The sequence below is a fragment of the Felis catus genome, chromosome D3, assembly GCF_018350175.1.
Source record: "Felis catus isolate Fca126 chromosome D3, F.catus_Fca126_mat1.0, whole genome shotgun sequence".
Taxonomy (NCBI): domain Eukaryota; kingdom Metazoa; phylum Chordata; class Mammalia; order Carnivora; family Felidae; genus Felis; species Felis catus.
In genome coordinates, this window is record NC_058379.1 from 25,923,062 (window position 1) to 25,940,860 (window position 17,799).

General features: G+C 56.3%; 1 protein-coding gene across 1 annotated transcript; it reads right to left on the reverse strand.

The window, feature by feature from the left end:
• Positions 1-6,076: 6,076 nt before the first annotated feature.
• On the reverse strand, positions 6,077-17,446 carry ASPHD2 (aspartate beta-hydroxylase domain containing 2). Its single transcript, XM_003994756.6, is given in 5 exon segments — positions 6,077-7,985; positions 8,782-8,895; positions 13,889-14,705; positions 14,708-14,996; positions 17,316-17,446. Coding segments are annotated over 4 exon segments (1,113 nt in total). The 5' UTR covers positions 14,780-14,996; positions 17,316-17,446; the 3' UTR covers positions 6,077-7,875.
• Positions 17,447-17,799: the final 353 nt, after the last annotated feature.

Genomic DNA, 17,799 nt, shown 5'->3' on the forward strand with positions numbered 1-17,799 from the left:
AAAATGTTTCTGAGAATCCACGCTCGAGGCAGCAGCCAGATGCTCCCCCTTTATTCCTTCCCCCCCAAATTAAGTCTTAACAGTTACACGGACAGCCACACGCAACGGTCATTTCAAAACACATCCACAGATGCTTTGCTACAAATGAGGGATCTGGTCCTCCTCCCCTGAGCGTGGGCTGTACTTAGTGATTCGTTTCTAATGAATAGAACATGGTAACGACGACAGTATGACTTCTGGGAGCAGGTTACACAACCTGCACGGCAGCTTCCGTCTCACGGGTCACCTCATTTGGGGCAAGCTGACATTCAAGCAGCCCACGGAGGAGCCCTCGTGGTGAGGGTCTCCTGCCCACGGCCGTGTGAGGGAGCTGTCTTGCTTCAGCCCCGGTCAAGCCTTCAGATGAGTGCAGCCTCTGGAGAAATTGAACCAGAACCAGCAAGCTAAGCTGCTTCCGGATTCCCAGCCTTCCAAAAGCATGTGACCTAATAAACGTATGTGGTCCCGAGCCACCGTTTGGGGGGTCATTTGTTACACGGTGGTAGATGATTAAGACAACTTTTATGCCAATACCCCATCCACCAAACTAGGTTCCGTACTGCTTCGGCACTGCTTTTTAGCCTGATGCTAGACAAAGCTGCAGTTTCTCAGACGCCGGGTACCCCCTTTCCCACCTTGGAGAGCTGGGCTGGACAACTGAGGAACATACTGTGATCACTCCCTCAGCTTTCTCCCTACGGCTCCCAGAGCCTGACACTGATAGTCAGCTGGGTCCCCGCTTCCTCTCGTCTGGGCCCTGCCCTGGCCCCTCTTCTTACTCCAGCCACCCAGGTGCCCCCATGCGGGCTACCCTCTTCTGAAAGTGAATGTCCACCCAAATGGTCCCAAGCCCCCAGCCTTCCTGGCCCCACCTGTCCCGCTTTTCTGGGAGGCCTGTGATGGAGGTGAGTGGGCACCAGTGAGGCTTTCCCCTGCAGTTTGAGGAAACCCATCAGCTGCAGCTGGAGCATGGGTAGCACGATGGAGGAACCTGGGAAGGTCCCTGGATGATCATTTCTTGGTCCTAGAATGCGTGTCTTGGAGCTGAGAAGGGGGAGTTGGCAGGAGGCAGCAAGAGGAGGGGGTGAGGGTCAGCCCCTCACCTTTTTTCTTGTCCAGGAGCTGGGGTCAGTCTGGAGGGTGGCCTCCCACTGCTGACGCCTTGAACGGCTCACCGTCACCCTGGCCCAGCCCTCTGGGCTCCCAGCTGCAGCTGCTTTGGCACACGGTCCTCTGGCTCCAACTTGCCCTCAGCCAGTGCCCCCCGGCACCCCCACCCCCAGCACCAGACCGAAGAAGACAGCTTTATAAAGTAATTTGTGCTGAGAACCTTCTTCCACTCTCCACCAAGATGGGACTGTCCAATACATACCCATTGTGTATGGAAAAGGACCACCCCCCCCGCCCCCCGCCACTGAGTCTCATCCACCCGGGATTAATCCAGAAAAGGTGAAGTCCGTAAACGTTGTACACCCCTTCCCTTTGCTTCTGTGGTCCCGTTTACTTTCTGCAGTGGAGCCTGGCTCAGGGACCTCAGCAGCAGCCTTGATCGTGACTGTGGCCCCAAGGCTGCTAGAAGAAGAACGCTTAACCCCTCGTCTTCCTGGGTGATACTGCAGAGCTTCCGGTGGCTATGAGGACATCACTTAATGACAGCCCGGGGCCCCTACCCTCAAAATTAGCCTCTAGACTCAAGGCTCCCCAGAGCAGGGGCCCTTCTGTCGGAGCGGGCCCCGTGCCCCCAGGGAGGTGCTCCCTGGTGGCATCTGCAGGACAGATCCTGTCCTGCCTTGGTTTACAAGTGACACCTGAATGCCCCAGTCATCCTGGACGACAGCCTTATGCGAGCGGGGAACACAGGATGAGCAGGGAGTGAAAGGGTCTGTTTGGGGTCAGTCTGCAGCTGCTGCCCAGCATTTACAGCTCATGAACCTTAAGGATCAAGTTCCCCTGGAGTGATTAATAGGGACAACCAGATTCCTGCTGGGAAAGGACTTCCAGTCCCTAGAGGGGCGGCTGAGCCTAATCAAACTGGCTCCCTGCTGGAGGGAAGCATCTAGGATCACTGGCTCCCGTCACCTTGACAGTGGTAGCACGGGAGGCCTGGCTGCAGTGACTGGCTCTGGGGTCTCTCGAGTGCCAACCCCATGGCGGTCCTTTCGGCGGCTGACAAGCCCTTCGCACCCCCTCTGACACTGCACACCCCGCAGCAAGGGGGTGTGGCATGCTCTGTGCTGTGCGAATGGTGGCCCCCAAAGGTACCGTGTGCTCATCCCTGGCACCTGTGTTACCTTGTGCGATAACTGCTCTGCTGGTGTGATTAAGAATCTGGAGAGGCAGAGAACGTTCTGGATTATCTCAGTGCTACCACAAGTGTCCTCATCTGACAGGCAGAGGAAGACGATCCACACCGAGAGGGGGAGACGTGGAGGCAGAGACTGGAGCACCACGGTCACAAGTCAAGGAACGCCGGGGGCCGCTGGATGCCCGGAGAGGTGAGGGACGGCTTGTGCCCTAGAGCCTCCGGAAGGGGGGCCACTCTGGTGACGCGGATTGCGGACGTGGGCCCCAGGAGCGCGTGAGAATGCAGTTCTGTTGTTTTTGTGGCAGCTGGTCACGGCGGCCACAGGAGACTGACGCGCCCCGCCGCCCTGCCAGCATTGCCCCCATGCAAACATCCTGGGGCAAAGGGGAGTGGGTCCGTCGGCTCCTGAATGGATGAGAAGCAGGACAACGGGAGGGGCAAGTCCCCTGGGGCCCCTGCGAGGACACTGGGGAGGACACGTGTACGGCCGACACTTGTCGACAAGGCCGAGGAGGGAAAAAAGAGACTCTGGATCTTTTTTCAGTGCGTTTGTTGAATCTGGGAAGCTGAAGGGGAAGGTTCCGAGGGCTTCAAGGCTAACGAAAAAGAAAGGACATTTCCCCTCTGTTTACTTTAAGTGTTGGAACCTGAAATCAGCTGTCTTTCTCCTGGGAATGAAATGCACGGAGCTTCTGGATCCTGTTAGAGCCAAGAAGCTGGCTGCCCGTGTGCCCTCGGGTCCGAGCAGAGAGCCGGTGGTGTTCTTGGCCCTGCTTTCCCGCTCAGCTGGGCCCCGCACTCCCAGGGGAGGGCCGGGGGACCTGAACACCAGACCCCCCAAGGCCCTGTGGCTGGAGAGAAGAGGAGACACGCCAGCCCCCACCTCCCACGCACTGGTGACAAGGCACTGCGTATGTCCTTTGCTCCATCCAGCCCAAAGGGGTTCCTGCCGCAGTTGAGGGACGCGGGCTTTGGTGACAGGGCCCGGAGCTCAGATCACACCCCTTTATTTAAAAAAAAAATTTTTTTTTCAACGTTTATTTATTTTTTGGGGGACAGAGAGAGACAGAGCATGAACGGGGGAGGGGCAGAGAGAGAGGGAGACACAGAATCAGAAACAGGCTCCAGGCTCCGAGCCATCAGCCCAGAGCCTGACGCGGGGCTCGAACTCACGGACCGCGAGATCGTGACCTGGCTGAAGTCGGACGCTTAACCGACTGCGCCACCCAGGCGCCCCAGATCACACCCCTTTAACTTTACTGCTGTGGAAACAGGGCCAAGTTACTTTATTTCCCGGAACCTCAGTGTCGTCTTCTTGGGAATGGAGAGGAAAGGGTAATTATGTAAAGGGGTGGCATATTGTGTGGACCCTCAGAAAGTGGGGGGTTCGGCGAGTGTCCCAAAAGGGCAAATGGCATCTCCAGGGAGGACCCTGTGCCAGCGATGAAGATGAGACCTGAAGATATGGGTGGGGTTCCAAAGGCTGCCAGACCGTGCGTTTGGTACCTTTCTTCTAATTCCGGCTCCTCTTCCAGCTGGCCACATGACCTTGTTCCCGGCAACTGCTGCTCTGAGCCCACATCTTCTGTGTTAAACGCACACAACTGTCTCGGCTTTACCCCAGTGTTGGCCCCCAGTACTCGTGGGACGATAACACCTGCAAAGGAATCTCTTAAGAGTGCACGGTGCTCTCTGTGCCCGAGGAAGAAACGGACTCTCCCCTCGGATCCGGGGTGGCTAACGCATCAGAAGCGGGGAGACGGGGGAAGGGGAGGCGATCAGAAGTCAGGACCAAGGCGGGTGCCTGGGAAGGAGGCAGAAAGTAAATCAGTCTCTGTGTGTGTCGCCTCCTGCCACGTAATGCTCCAATCTGCTTGAGTATTTTCACTGCCATCTGTCAGCAGCTCGAAAATATATGGCCTTATTCTGTCCCGTTCCCTGTGTTTACATCTGGTTTGCAAGATTTAGCTGGGAGGTAAATCATAGGGGGAGGTTGCGAGCAGCAGCGCCCGATGGTCCTCACAAACAGCATTTTGTGCTCAGCTTTCGCTTCTCATATTTCCATTTAAAGAATGCGAACGGAGCCCTTCCCATCCACCCAGAACTTGACAGTATTATCTTATTCGAACCTCACTTTATGCCTATGAAAGTAGGCATTAGGCCCGTCTGACAGGTGAACCTCACAGAGTGGATCAGGACTTCCTGGTGGCAAAGGACAGCAACCACAACTCACCCAGCGCCTGAGTGCCAGGGGTTTGGAAGGCTCTGACTGGCCGGGTGTGGATGGTGAGCCCAGTCCTACAGCTGGGGCTGGTCGGATCCTAGAAACCCAAGAGCTGAGAATGGGGGTGTTACATCTTACAAGAGGCTCAACAAGGTACTGCTGGAAGAGAGTCTTAAAAATAGCGGCCATCTGGGGCGCCTGGGTGGCTCAGTTGGTTAAGTGTCTGACTCTCGATTTCCACTCAGGTCATGATCTCGCGGTCCGGGAGTTCACGTCAGGCTCTGTGCTGACAGCTCAGAGCCTGGAACCTGCTTTGGATTCTGTGTCTCCCTCTCTCTCTGACCCTTTCCTGCTCACACTCTCTCTCTCAAAAATAAACAAACATTAAAAAAAAAAAAAAAACAGCGGCCATCTGGGGCGCCTGGGTGGCTCAGTTGGTTAAGCATCTGACTCTCGATTTCGGTTCAGGTCATGATCTCACAGTTCGTGAGTTCAAATCCTGCACTGGGCTCTGCGGTGACAGGAACCTGCTTGGGATTCCACCGCAGTGTGGAACCTGCTTGGGATTCTCTCTCTGCCCCTGCCCTGCCTGCTCTCTCAAAATTAAAAAAAAAAAAATTAATAAAAAATAAATAGGGGCCATCTGTTAGAGACCCAGGTTAAGGAGCCTGCCCAGTGTTGCACAGGGGCACAGTCCAGACTTTCACCTAGAGCTGGCTGGTTTCAAAGGCCTTGCCATTCTTGAGTGGGACCCTCGGCCCCAGCTACATGTTAGAATCAGGGCAGGAAGTGAGTTAAAACAAACACTGAGACCTGGGCCCCACCCCTTGAACAAAGAAATGAGTGGCTTTGGGGTGGGGGCGGGGCATCAGTGTTTCTCAAAAGCCGGTGACTGTATCACGCATCACGCATCACCAAAGTCAAGGACCGGCAGATTAGGATCCCCCTTCCCCTCCCAGACCGTATGCTGTAGGGCATTCGATGTTACAAGTGTGGTCACTGTACCCAGAACCCAGACAAGCCGGGTGACTTTGGGGGATAATGAGCAGGTGCCTGGGAGACCCAGTACGTGACCTAGTGCAGTCTGGCCTTGAAGCCGATGCAGGCTTCTCATCCGAAGCTGGGCGGGCACATGGGCTCCTTCTTCTCACCTTGAGCATCCTTAGCTGTAGCGTGTAAATTACTTTAGCAATTGCCTAGTTGGCAATGCACACTTCAGGAGAGTGAGAGATGTCTCGGCCCCGGGGCGAGTGGTGCTCCTCCCTCCCGCCTGCTGAGGGAGCCCAGCCAGGACTGCGGCGCTGGGAAGACACCAGGCAGCTGGGCTGCTCTTGGGGCTCCAGGCCACCCGCGTCACCCACCCCTCTTTAAAAGGAAAAAAAAAAAAATCAAGATCTAGCTACTGAGGGACCTGCTTCCTCCCCTGTGCATCCGCCTCTTCCTTACAAACCCTTCTTCCTCACCTGCCCACCCCCCCCCCCCCGCCCCACCACAACAGACTTGACCACTCTGGTTTTTGGCAAGATCCTTTATTTATCTCCTGTTCCCCAACCATGTGACATGAGTTCAGGTAGCCGGGTACCTGCGTGGGCTGTTGGCTTTGTAAACGTACAGCAGTCAGTATGTATAGAAATCATGCACCTCGGTGATTCCGGAACAAGATACTTAATGAGTAAAAAGACTTCAGGTGTGTTCGAAATGTCTGCCCTGTCCCGTGTTCTGATCACTGAAAAATGTCTGTATAGAAAGTTTACCCAAATAGAGACAGGTTTTCTTCGCTCGCGTGCCAGTAACAGCTACTGCGTTTCGGTTCACGGTTCCTCCTGATGGCTGTTCCTCGCAGGCGCTGCCGGTTTCCGTTCAGACACGGCCCCGGCCCTGTCCGCGGGACAAACTGCATGTTCCACACAGCCCCACGGCTTTATAAATCGGACACTGCTCATAACGCACTATTCAAAAAAGGCGTCTCGAGTATGGCCACAGGCTACTCTTGCACACGTCGGCTAACAGGAGGACGTTTCTAGAATCAGTGCCTCAAACTGGCCATGTCCTTCACAGGCGACCAAGAGGCCAGCACCGTGACTACGGGTCTTTCGGGTTCGTGGGTCTTCCCGGTGGCCTCTCTCTCACACACACACACTGGCCTGGGTCGCTGTCGCTCGGCATGCACCCGTGTGGTGACAGGGACACGGGGCCGATGCCTCCACCGTCTCAGAGTCCGGCGCTGGAACATTTATGTACAGACAGATAAATGGAAACACTCATAGGCAACAGAACTCCAAAGCAGAACGGACACTTTTTGGTCGGATCTACGATTCCAGTTTTGCCAGAGGAAGGTGGTTCCTGGAATGTCACTTGCACGAGCGAGGTCTCACCGCACACCCCCCGGCTCCTACCAGCCAACCTGGCCGGTTGATGTCTTGACATTCATCACCGTGGACTCGAAACAGCTGCACGGGGAATTTTCCAGGCCCGGTTTGGCAGTAGGGCTTCGGTAGGCAGTGAGGTAAGTGGATCACACGACCCGCAGCTGATCCGTGGGAGCCCCAACTTGGCTGCTGGGGACACTAGCCCCAGCTCTGCGGGGAAGCCGTGTTTACGGAAAAGCCGCCAGTCCCACCAGCCGGACGCTCCCTGCCATCAGGGGCCTGACAGGGTTCGGAGTGAGGTGAGTGACAGCAACAGGGTCCCGCTGGGGCCCGGCCGTCACGCGCCGCCCCTGACCGGGTCCACCCTGCCCGGGAAGCCGGCCGGGCGTGGCGGCTGCACGCTCTCCCGGCCGCTGGCCCGGCGTGGCCGAAGGATCCCCTGTGTGGCCGTGACAGCAACAGAGGCCAAGGTCTCTAGCGCTCTGGTGTGCAGTGTTTTGGTCGAGTTTTGTTTTTGTTTTTCTCTTAAGATGACCACAAGAAGTTTCACGTTATTACATTCAGACAGATAACCGTTTGCTTACGCTGTTTCAGAGCACTGGGAAAACCGAGCAGCGATACGGCAAGGACAGGGGCACTGAGCCTCCGGCCCCGGAGCAAAGTAATGCGCTATTAGGCAGGAAGGAGTCGCGGGAGCAAATGACTGGAAGGAAAAAAAAAAAAAAACAAATCTAAGGAAATACAAGCCAAAAATTTCCCATTTACAGTAATCAAAGGAAAGAGGGACCCAACGTGATCTCAAAATCCCAAGTAAGGACTTTCCGTCGAGGCAGGCTTCTGAGCATGGAATCCCAGCACGGGTTGGGGGCTGGACCGGACCCCAGCCTGCCCAGGCGGACCCGCGGCCGCTCTCGCCGACTCCAGCGCGGGGACTGTTCTCATCGTCCCGGAGCAAAGATGAAATCCAGAGCCTGCCGTTCGGCCGCTGCCACGTTGGGGTGCCACAAATCCACCATGAAAACCACCCGCGGGCCATCCTCTGCCGAACCTGGGGAGGGGAGGGCGCGAGAGAGGAGAGGTCTGAACCGTCCCGGAGCCAGGAGCCGCGCAGCGCGGGACCGCACACAGTGAGCTTGCGGGCAGGGACCCATCCTGTCCCTTGGCATAGGCGGGAAGATCACCTCCTTTCTCAACAAGGACTCTAGCACGGCTCCATAAGGCTCTGGGCAGAGCGTATAAAGGGAAGCGGGCACAGGGAGGTAGGGGTGAGTACGAGGTAGGTGGAGCACAGAGGATTTTTAGGGCAGCGAGGCTATTCTGTGGGATCCTGTCACGGTGGATACATGTCACCATACATCTGGCAGAACCCACAGGACGTGTGACAGGAAGAGCGAACCCTAACGGAGACTGGAGAGTCTGGTTAATAACAATGTGTCGGGGCGCCTGGGTGGCTCAGTCGGCTGAGCCTCCGGCTTTGGCTCAGGTCATGATCTCGAGGTCTTTGAGTTCAAACCCTGCATCAGGCTCTGTGCTGACAGCTCAGAGCCTGGAGCCTGCTTTGGATTCTGTGTCTCCCTCTCTCTCTGCCCCTCCCCCACTCATGCTCTGTGTCTCTCTCTCTCTCTGTCAAAAATATCCATTAAAAAAGATAATAATAATAACGTGTCAATATCGGCTCATCAGTTAGGACACACGTGCCACACGAATGCGAGAGGGTAACAAGAGGGGACACTGTGCGTGGGGATGGTGTGCGCTTTCTGCTCAGTTCTTCTGGAAACCTAAAACCGTGCTAAAAACATGCGCCTCTAACTAAAACCACCCCCACCACCACCGCGGGCACTCACCCTCGTGGAATGCAGTGTGCAGGAAAGAATCATCAAAGAGGAGGCAGCGTCCTTCCGCCCAACACTGGGGCTCTCCCCCCACCACCAGCTCGCAGCCACTGGGAGTTTTGAGACCTTTGGGGCAAAAGGAGAGAAGAGACAATGAAGGCGGGTGGGATCGGGGATGGCCTGTTCTGGGGTGAGCTCTCCATTCCAAAGCACCGGGCCTTCTGCCTCACCCCTCGGGGCCCTCTTTGGGGGTGTGGGGGGAGGGGGTACTTCGACCGGGCAAATACAGGCTGCATACCCCGAGCGTCACTCCCTGGAGGCACGCATTCCTCCACTGGCTTAATGGGTCTGGGGTCATGGGCTTCTCCGTCAAGGCTCTGCACCGCACTTGTGAGACCCCCGAAGCCCATCTGTGGGACCCCCCGTTAATCGAGGGAGGCCAGGCTCATAGCCCGCCGTGTCCCGGAACTCTGTTTACTACAGCCCTGTCTCTAGGGCTGTTTTGGCAGAGTTGAAACAGTGTCCTCCTCTTTGGGTTCCGAGCTCTAGAAGCATTTTGGGGCCTGAGGATAGCATGTTCTTCGTCTCAGTTCCTCCAGCCTCCCTCCGAGAAACTGGAGGTCGCCCCTAAGGAAACACCTGAGCTCCAAGAAGAAAGAGGCCCACACCTTCGTAAGGGGCCATATGCGCCCAACTGCACGCGGCCAGTGCCCAGCTCGGTGCGTAACCCCAGAAAGGGGGCCTGGCTGAAATGCCGCCGTGCGCGCACTTTCACATCCGAGGGTCTCAGGAAACACTTGGCCCCTGTCGGTGCACGGACGTCTATCAATGAAGGCACCACCACATCCATCTACGATTCATGAGAGGCAGCGTCGGCCCTACGGCTCTCAAGGATGACTTGGGAGGAAACCGGCAGGGGGGTGGGATCGTGGTGTTCCGGTCTGTCTTCGGTGACTACCGGGACAGCCATGGCCCAGAACCAATTGGCACCCCCTCCAATTCAGTCTTCAGGACAAGCATGAAACAGAGTTCTCTCTAACGGAGCATTTTAACTCACCCCTTGAACCAGGAATGGATGGCTGGAAACACAGGTAGAATAGGAAGTCACACAAAGAGGCTGCACGGGGGAGTGACAAGGACATGGGACCTGAGGCCAGATGACTGGCTCTGACCCCTATGTGCTGTAGGACTTCGGGCAAGTCACTGAACCTCTCTGAGCCAGGGCCTTGTCATCTGTGAAGGGGAACGTCAACACACTTGCCTGCAGGGCCACATGACCAAGAATGTAATGCCTAGCTGGGCGCAGGTCCGGGCTAAGTCAGCACTTACTGACATCACCTCACCCATTTTCCAGATGGAGCCACCGAGGTTCAGAGAAGGTCAGTGACCTGCCGGAAGTTGCAGCACAGTCCTTGCGGGACCTGGGATTTCAATCCAGATCCTCCTGGCTCCGAAGAACGGGCTCTTGTAACACTGGACTCTGTGGCATAAATACTAGTCACCCATCAGGAGTTGTGGTATGAAAGGGACCCTTCTTGTAGTTACGTTTTGACTACGGATGGGACACTTCATTGAGTGACAGACTCCGGAACCAGGCTCTCCCATCTCCCGCTACTGTTAATGGCTAGGGAGGGGGCGTTAGGGTTGTGATGGGCCCAGATGGAGAGGGCCCTCCAAGCCACGTCTCTCCACGGGTACCCCTCACTGAGGGGACTGGCCGCTCTCTGCAGAGACAGTCCACCTCAGGCCTTCGGAAAGCAGCCCTCCTTCCTCTGGGCCACCGAATGATTCATCAGCAGTCACCACGGTACAAGAGAAAAATGGCCTGGCTTGCTGGCTTGCCAGCCCCCTGCTCACTTTCTTCGGCTTCTCCCCTTCACTCTGGCCCCGCCTTCCGGCGGCCCACCATTCCTGCCTCCTGCCCACAAACCAGCTCGGTTGGCAGAAACGATCGATACTCCCAAGACAGAGTGTTCAGGTGGCTCTCGGGGACAGACACAGGCCCCGCATCCTCCGGCGCAGGGCTTGCTGCTTTGTCCCCAGCCACTCAGCGAGGCAGGTCAAGGGCAGAGAGAGGGCTCTGTCCACCACCGGCCCCCACTTGAGGATGCTGAACAGGTGGGCAAGGCGAACACCAGCTGGTTCCACCCAGCCGGCCGGCCGAGAGATCCAACAGCGTGCACACGGGAGGCGACGAGAGTCTAACTGCTGATTTGCTAGTGTGAATGGGCTGAACACCCTCGTGCGTTTTCACCTGCCCTTTCCTGAGGGTTGGCCACGTGCAAGGACAGCAGCCTCCCCAGTAAATCTGCCTAGTTGGCATCAGATGGTGTTTACTGGAGGTCTGCGGTGACACAGTCGGGACGTCCCAGCCCTGTGCTATGTGCTGTGTGACACGCTCCGTGACAGCTCGTCCCAGGGCTCTACGTGGGGTCCAGATGGAGTGACGCCACCTCTGGAGGCGGCTCCATGCCGTCCTTGGCAAATGAAGAGACTGGGCGAAGGTGGGGCAGTGGCTGGGGTTTCAGCTGTTGGCGGGGACAGCTCCCCTCACCCGACCCAGACGGAAGGCAGGAAAGGGGACAAAGGTTGGCGAGTCAGGAGCTCGGCTCAGGGACTCCAGGTGCTTCCTGCACTTTAGCCAGGGAAGCTGGCAGAGGCGTGACTGCCAGGGACGTACCCGTCACTCTGCTTCCAACCCTGTTCTCCGGACTCCCTCTCTGGCCACCGACAAGGTCACGTGAGCCTAACACACCTCTGTTTCCTTCCGGGGTGGATGTGAACGTGGGCATGACAGTGGAAAGAAGGAAATGCTGAGCAAACCCGACCGCGGAGCCTGCCCCGGCCGTGGGGGAGCAGCCACAATCCAGCGGGACCTCTTCCAAGGCTGCTGGCTGTCCAAGGGAACATGACACGGCCCAGTTTTGCTGGTGGCGAGAACGAGCTGAGCTGAGGAGGGAACGACAGGTCGTAACGAGGGCCCGCGTGGGCACGGCTTACACACACGCATCTACTGCGTGGACGCACGAGAGGCATTGTGGCCCCCGGCCCTTGCTACTCAACGCACCTGCCTGGATTCTGTATCAATCCACAAACGCCCCTCCCTACGTGTCACTCGGAAGCTCCTTAAAAACCTACAAAGGCAACCTTCAAACAAGAAGCCAGCACTGCTCCCCACGGCCCACAGCCTCAATTCCGAAGCCCCGCACAGGGGCCCTCCGCGGTTTGCTCCCACCCAAGCGGTCTAACCTCAGCCTGACAGTGGACTCCACAGCAAGCCACATTAGGGGGGAGTGGGGGAAGGGGGGTGGCTCCTCCACTCCACCCTGGTGGCCCCGTGAGCTCTGACCCGAGTGTGCCCCAGTGTCTTGCACAGTAACTTTACTGAGATGGCTTAGGTGACCGCCTCACCTCCTGGATCAGTCCTTTACCTGACTGCCCTCCACCTGCCAATACCTCACACGTGCCACTTCTAACCCCCCAGAGAGCCCCCAGGCAGGTGTTTTTACCTCCGTTTTCTCCTTGAAAACGGAGGCTCGGAGTTTCGGGGTCCCGGCCAAGATCACTTGGCAGGTGGGGCCCACAGAGCAGAGTCCAAGTGTGTGTGCTTCCAAAACCTGATCATTTCCCACAGTTTCCCGAGGCCCCACGTCTTAGGCAGCCTTTCTTACACTGCCCAACACGTGTTTCGTCACAAAAGGTAGAGCTGCCTCTTCTGCAGCCGCAGAAGAGACTATTTAACCCGGTCAACGATCCTGGGGAGGTAAGTGCCGCCTCCCCATTTTACGGAGGAGGAGACTGAGGCACGGAGGGACTCAGTTACTTGCCCAGAGTCCCACAGCTGCCCACGGAGCCAGGACACCTCCTCTGGCACGCCTCGGCCCTGCCCTTTGCTCTTGAAATATTCAAGGAGTCAACTGTTCGAATCTAGCTGTTTTTCAAAGCGGCAAAGCCCTCTGTCCAAGTCACCTCTTCCTTGGGATCCCCACACGGGGGCAGGGGAAGCAGAGGGCTCTGGGGGAAGCAGGGCTGGAGGGCCAGGCGTCTGGCTCAGGTGCCCCTGGGCAGCCCCAGGCTTCCTCTGCGGGACACTCATGAACCCCCTGCTCCAGCCTAGGTCGCCCCCCCCACCCCCACCCCCCACGTGTGCTCTCTCTTCCTCCATTCTGGAGCCAAGGCAGCCCGCGCCGCAGACTTCCCGAAGCTGGACCCTGCGCAGGCTCTGGGCGCGCTCCCCCAGTCTGGGATGCTAACTGGTGGCGCCTTTGCCCCGGTAACCGTCCCATTAGAGACTCGCCAGGAACAGGGCATCCTGGGGAAGTGACAACAAGGAGTTGTTGTGAAACCCCCCTAAAGGGTGAGTCCTCGCTCCACATGACTAAAGGCTCCTCTTAGCAGACCCTCAAGGCAACTCTGCAGGGGACGATCTTTTCCCCTCCTCTTTTCTAAATGAGGAAACTGAGGCCCAGAGAGGTGAAGTGACTTGTCCAAAGTAACACAGCTAGCTGCCGGTGGGGCCGGGATGCAAACACACGGCCACGCGGACTCTGACCTTGTTCTCGAAACCACCGCCACGCAAGTTACCGATTTCCCCAGAAGCGGAACAAAATCAGTGTTAACACCAAGCATGACTTCGCCCTCCATTCGGGAGGCGCTAAGGCATCGTTCGCGGCCTCCCGGATGTCATCATGAACCTCAGCGACTGTTACGGCAGCCTTTGGCTCTAGAGATACGCTGTCCAATACGGTAGCCGCTAGCCACGCGGGCCGATTTAAATTCAGATTAAGTGACAAATTCTGTTCCTCGCCTGCACTGGCCACATTTCCAGCCCTCAACGGTCACCCGCTGCTAGTGGCTTCTGTACTTGGACAGCGCAGATGGAGACCATTGCCATCACCACTTCCGTCCCCCGGACAGAGCTTTCTCTGTATTACCTGTCGGGTAATACCGATCTCAAGTCCCCTTCTCGGCTCAATCTGTGCTGTGAGACACGTTTACATGCAACTCATCAATCTTTGATGGGACAGTGAAGAATGCGAAAAGGCACAATTCTGGCTACCGAGCTTCTCACGCCGCCTGGGCCGCCGTGAGTCAGGAGACCCCCGTCCCTGCGACATACCTAGATGGCATCGGATGCGTATGTTGGTGGGTCCGTAATGCTCCGTTATCACAGTCCCGGGGCTCAGCACGGAGATGCACGCATTCCCAAAAACATTGTTCCCAATACAGGTCCGAAGGCTTCCGAGCAAGCGGTACGTCCGTGGGCACTTCCTGCAGTTCCTGGGAACGCAAACCCCCTGATTGACCAAGTAAAAGGTGACCCACTCCCCGCTGGGGGTGCTGTTCATTTTCCATCCTTGCGGGAGGCTGCAGTTTGAGAAAGCCTTGTAGAGGGTCTCAAACTCGCACAGGATGGTCTGGAAGTTCCGTTCCAGCAGCTCCACGTCGTGCTTCTGCGCGTCCCGGGCGAAGTATGGCGTGGTGGGGAGGTCGGGCAGGAAGAAGACCTCGGGCTTCTGGATGGAGGGCCGGCTGTTGAGGTAGCGGCCCTGCTCGCGGATGCCCTTGTGGATGCGGCCCATGCCGGACCACGAGTACCGCTTGGCGTACTCCTGCAGATTGTGGTAGAGCTTCTGGTTGAGGCCCTCATTGTGGGCGCAGCGCACGCACTCGGGCGACTGGCAGTACACGTACCCGTTCTGCAGCCCGTTGGCATCCGCACCCTGCATCAGGGAGTTGACGGACACGTAGGGCCGGGGCTGCTCCCGGCCCACGTGGTAGCAGTACCACACGAACAGGACCAGCAGGCAGGCCACGGTGACCACGGCGGTGGTGTCGCAGTCCCGCACCGACTGGATGCCCGTCGCGATGCAGTCTCGCAGGCCGTCCAGCGACCAGCTCCAGGCCACCAGCCACTCGAGAGACATCTTGGGGGGGGCGGGTTGTCGGTGGGGGTGCGAAGCAAGGTCAAGCAGTCAGTCCTCGGAGGTCCCGGGGGCATCCACACCATGCAGCTTAGCGCGGGGGGGATGGGGTAGCTGGGGCGGGGGGAGGCATGGCGGCCGCTGTTCCTCGGAGCCCGCCAAGGGCGGCATCGACAGACGTCTGGGCTCGCCACTCCACTCCCGGCAAAAGTCACTGCACAGAGGCTGGAAGGAGCCGCTTCACGTCACCCTGGCAGGTGGGGTCAGTCACCGTGAAAGGATTTTTTTTTAGGACGTCCAAACCTGAGATGGGAAAAGGAAAGTAAACCAGAGTCAATTTTTTGTACCTGGGCAAATCCTCTGAAGTGCACAGTCCTGGAGCATCCTGTAAGGTCCCCGCTGGCAGGGGGCACACTTCTCAATCTTGTGTGTCCCCTCCCCCTTTACCACAGCCCCCGGGTCCCAAAGGGCTGGTGGCGCTTAATCTGCATCTAGTACTGTCTGAGAAGTACAGACGCCCGGCCTGTTCTGTGTCATCCTTAGGGGGTGTGATTAGCTCCATTGTACAGATGGGGAAGCTGAGGCCCAGAGAGGTTCACGCAGCCAGGACAGGGACCTCAACCGCTGGCTTCAGCATCAGGTCCATCCATTTTGCTCTGCTCTTTCACAGGAGCTATGTCATAAATGCTTGTTTTCCTTTGGTCTCTGTACCTTTACAGAGCGGCCTGGGTTCGAAAGCATCTTTAAAATGGCAAAAGAGGGGGCGCCCGGCTGGCTCAGTTGGTGGAGCACATGGCTCTTGATGTTGTGGTCAGGGAGTTCAAGCCCCACGTTGGGCGGAGAGATCACTCAAATAAATAAAGAATCCTTAAAAATGGCAAAGGAGCCGTAAATCCGGGCATTCTTTCTAAATCTCTCTTGCCCTTCGGACACGGGCTGGGCTTACACCGAGCTGGAAGAGGACGCCATCCCCATGGCAGACACAGGGCGTTTCTGTCTACCTGCTTGGGAGGCTCCTCGCTGGTCTCACCCACAGGTCATGAGAGAAGGGATGGGGGAGAAGGAAACAGAAGCCCTCTCGGGTCTCTTTGCCACATATCCCACCAATGGTTAAGGGCCGGTGCCTAGCACCCTGATTATCCTAATAGCCCAAGAGTATGATCAGAGCCCAGCAGTCAGGTTGCCCGTGTCTATCAAACCCCAGCCGTGTCTCCCAGCTGAAACCCTCCATCCAGGCTGCTTTTTTTCTAATCCAAGAACAGCCAGGTCTGTGAGCTCCTCCAGGCCTAATACATTCCCTCGGCGCCAGGGGCCGAATAAATTCAGAAAAATCGCTTTGTGCTCTACCTTCTCTCTTCTCTCTCTTGGGAATAGAAGGCAACTAAAACAACTCCTTAAAAACTCTAAAAGCCCTCCCCTTTCTCTGGGGACGGCATTTGGCTGGAAAATTCTTGCAAGGTTGGCAGAGAGGCCAAGAACCCAAACTGGGGGTGGGCTGGACCCTGGGCGGGTCGTTTGCCCTCCTGCTCAGGTTCCTCATCACTCAGACCGGGTCATGCTCATGCCCCTGGAGGGAATGATGAATGATGATGACAGCTGTAAGCACTTAGGATGTCACGGCAGGCGTTTACTATGTGCTGACGACTGCTTACACATGTGGCACCCCCAAGGCAAAGGTGGGGCACTGGGGAAAGGTATCTCAGGACTAGCAACCCTGAAGGCCAATTCTGGACATTCTCACCGCCACACATCTGATTTTTTTTTTTTTTTTTCGGTCCCAGACTTGCAAAACTAAAAATGAAAAAGAACAAACCTCAGGTGCTCATATAACTGCCTACTTGCACTTTCCCTGCCTAGGTCGAATTAAGGATCACTTGACTATAAGGTTTCCTAAGTCAAAAAACACACATGCTAAATATTCGGGGCCAAATATTCGGGGCCATTTGTATGTTTCTAGGAAAAATACAAGAGTGGGGAGGCAAGCAGCTCAATTTTCTTTGGCACCCGTTCTCAATTTCTTCCCAGGTCTGGGCCCCACGGGATGAAAACAGACCCCTCCGTGTCCGTGCTTCTGTCCCAGCCATAACTGGCACGTTTCCTCTCAAGGAAAAGGGAAAGAAAATCTGGATGGTTTTCCTCTGTTTTGTTTGCAAGCCTGTCTCCCAAACAGAACCCCGGGGTTCCTGCAATTCAGCAGGAAACTGTCATCTGCGTGATAAACCAGCACTTTTACTAAAAGGATTTCCCCCTTCACTGAGCTAAACCTCTAATTGGAACTTTTAAACTGAGTCTCTCAGGAGAAGAGGCTTTTCTTAAATGAGAAGTGAGATGGTGATAATTTAACAAACACCTGTTACGTGTCAGTTCCCATCAGCCCTGCTAATCACTTAACCCAAGCACAGGGAAGACTTGGAAGACAGGGCGGGTGATGAGGGGATCTCTCCACTGGACATACGGGCCGCTTACCCTCTCCAGCGTCATTCTACACAACATCAGCCATGAGCGCTCCCTGGGCTGAGCTATAAACAAAAGGCAGCAAAAGATCCAGATACCCCGAACCAACCCCGCTTCGGACTCTGTCCTCATAGACAGCACTGAGAGCCGAGTTAGGACTTGTCTTACCTGCTGCCAGTTACTTTTAGCCAAATTATGCTGGCAGGCCCCTGAGCCCAAAGATGGATTAAAAAGCTCACCGCTGAAATGTGACACTAAAAAAAAAAAAAAAAAAAAAACCCAAAAAAACCACCTTACATTTGCAGGGTGACTGACAGTGTATTAAGCACTGGTTCAAACGTTTGACACTCAATAGGACACAGGAACAACCCCCAAGGCTCCAGTGGGAAGGGCACGGATTTCCCCCCCCCCCCCCCCAGTTCCCAGCTCAGCGACCACAGTGACTTTCAGTTTCCTCACACATCTGTTTCATGTCTGTCCTCGTTAGGGACGGGGACCTGTACTGCAGTCCTGCACTTTAAGAACTCCAGATCTTAAAGGTCAGTCAGCTCTGGGGAACAGGGTCCAAATTCATTGCCAGCTGGTGAGCGAGTCCAATGAAATATAACTTCTGATATGATGAACATCTGGGGGACAGACTCAGCTCTAACCT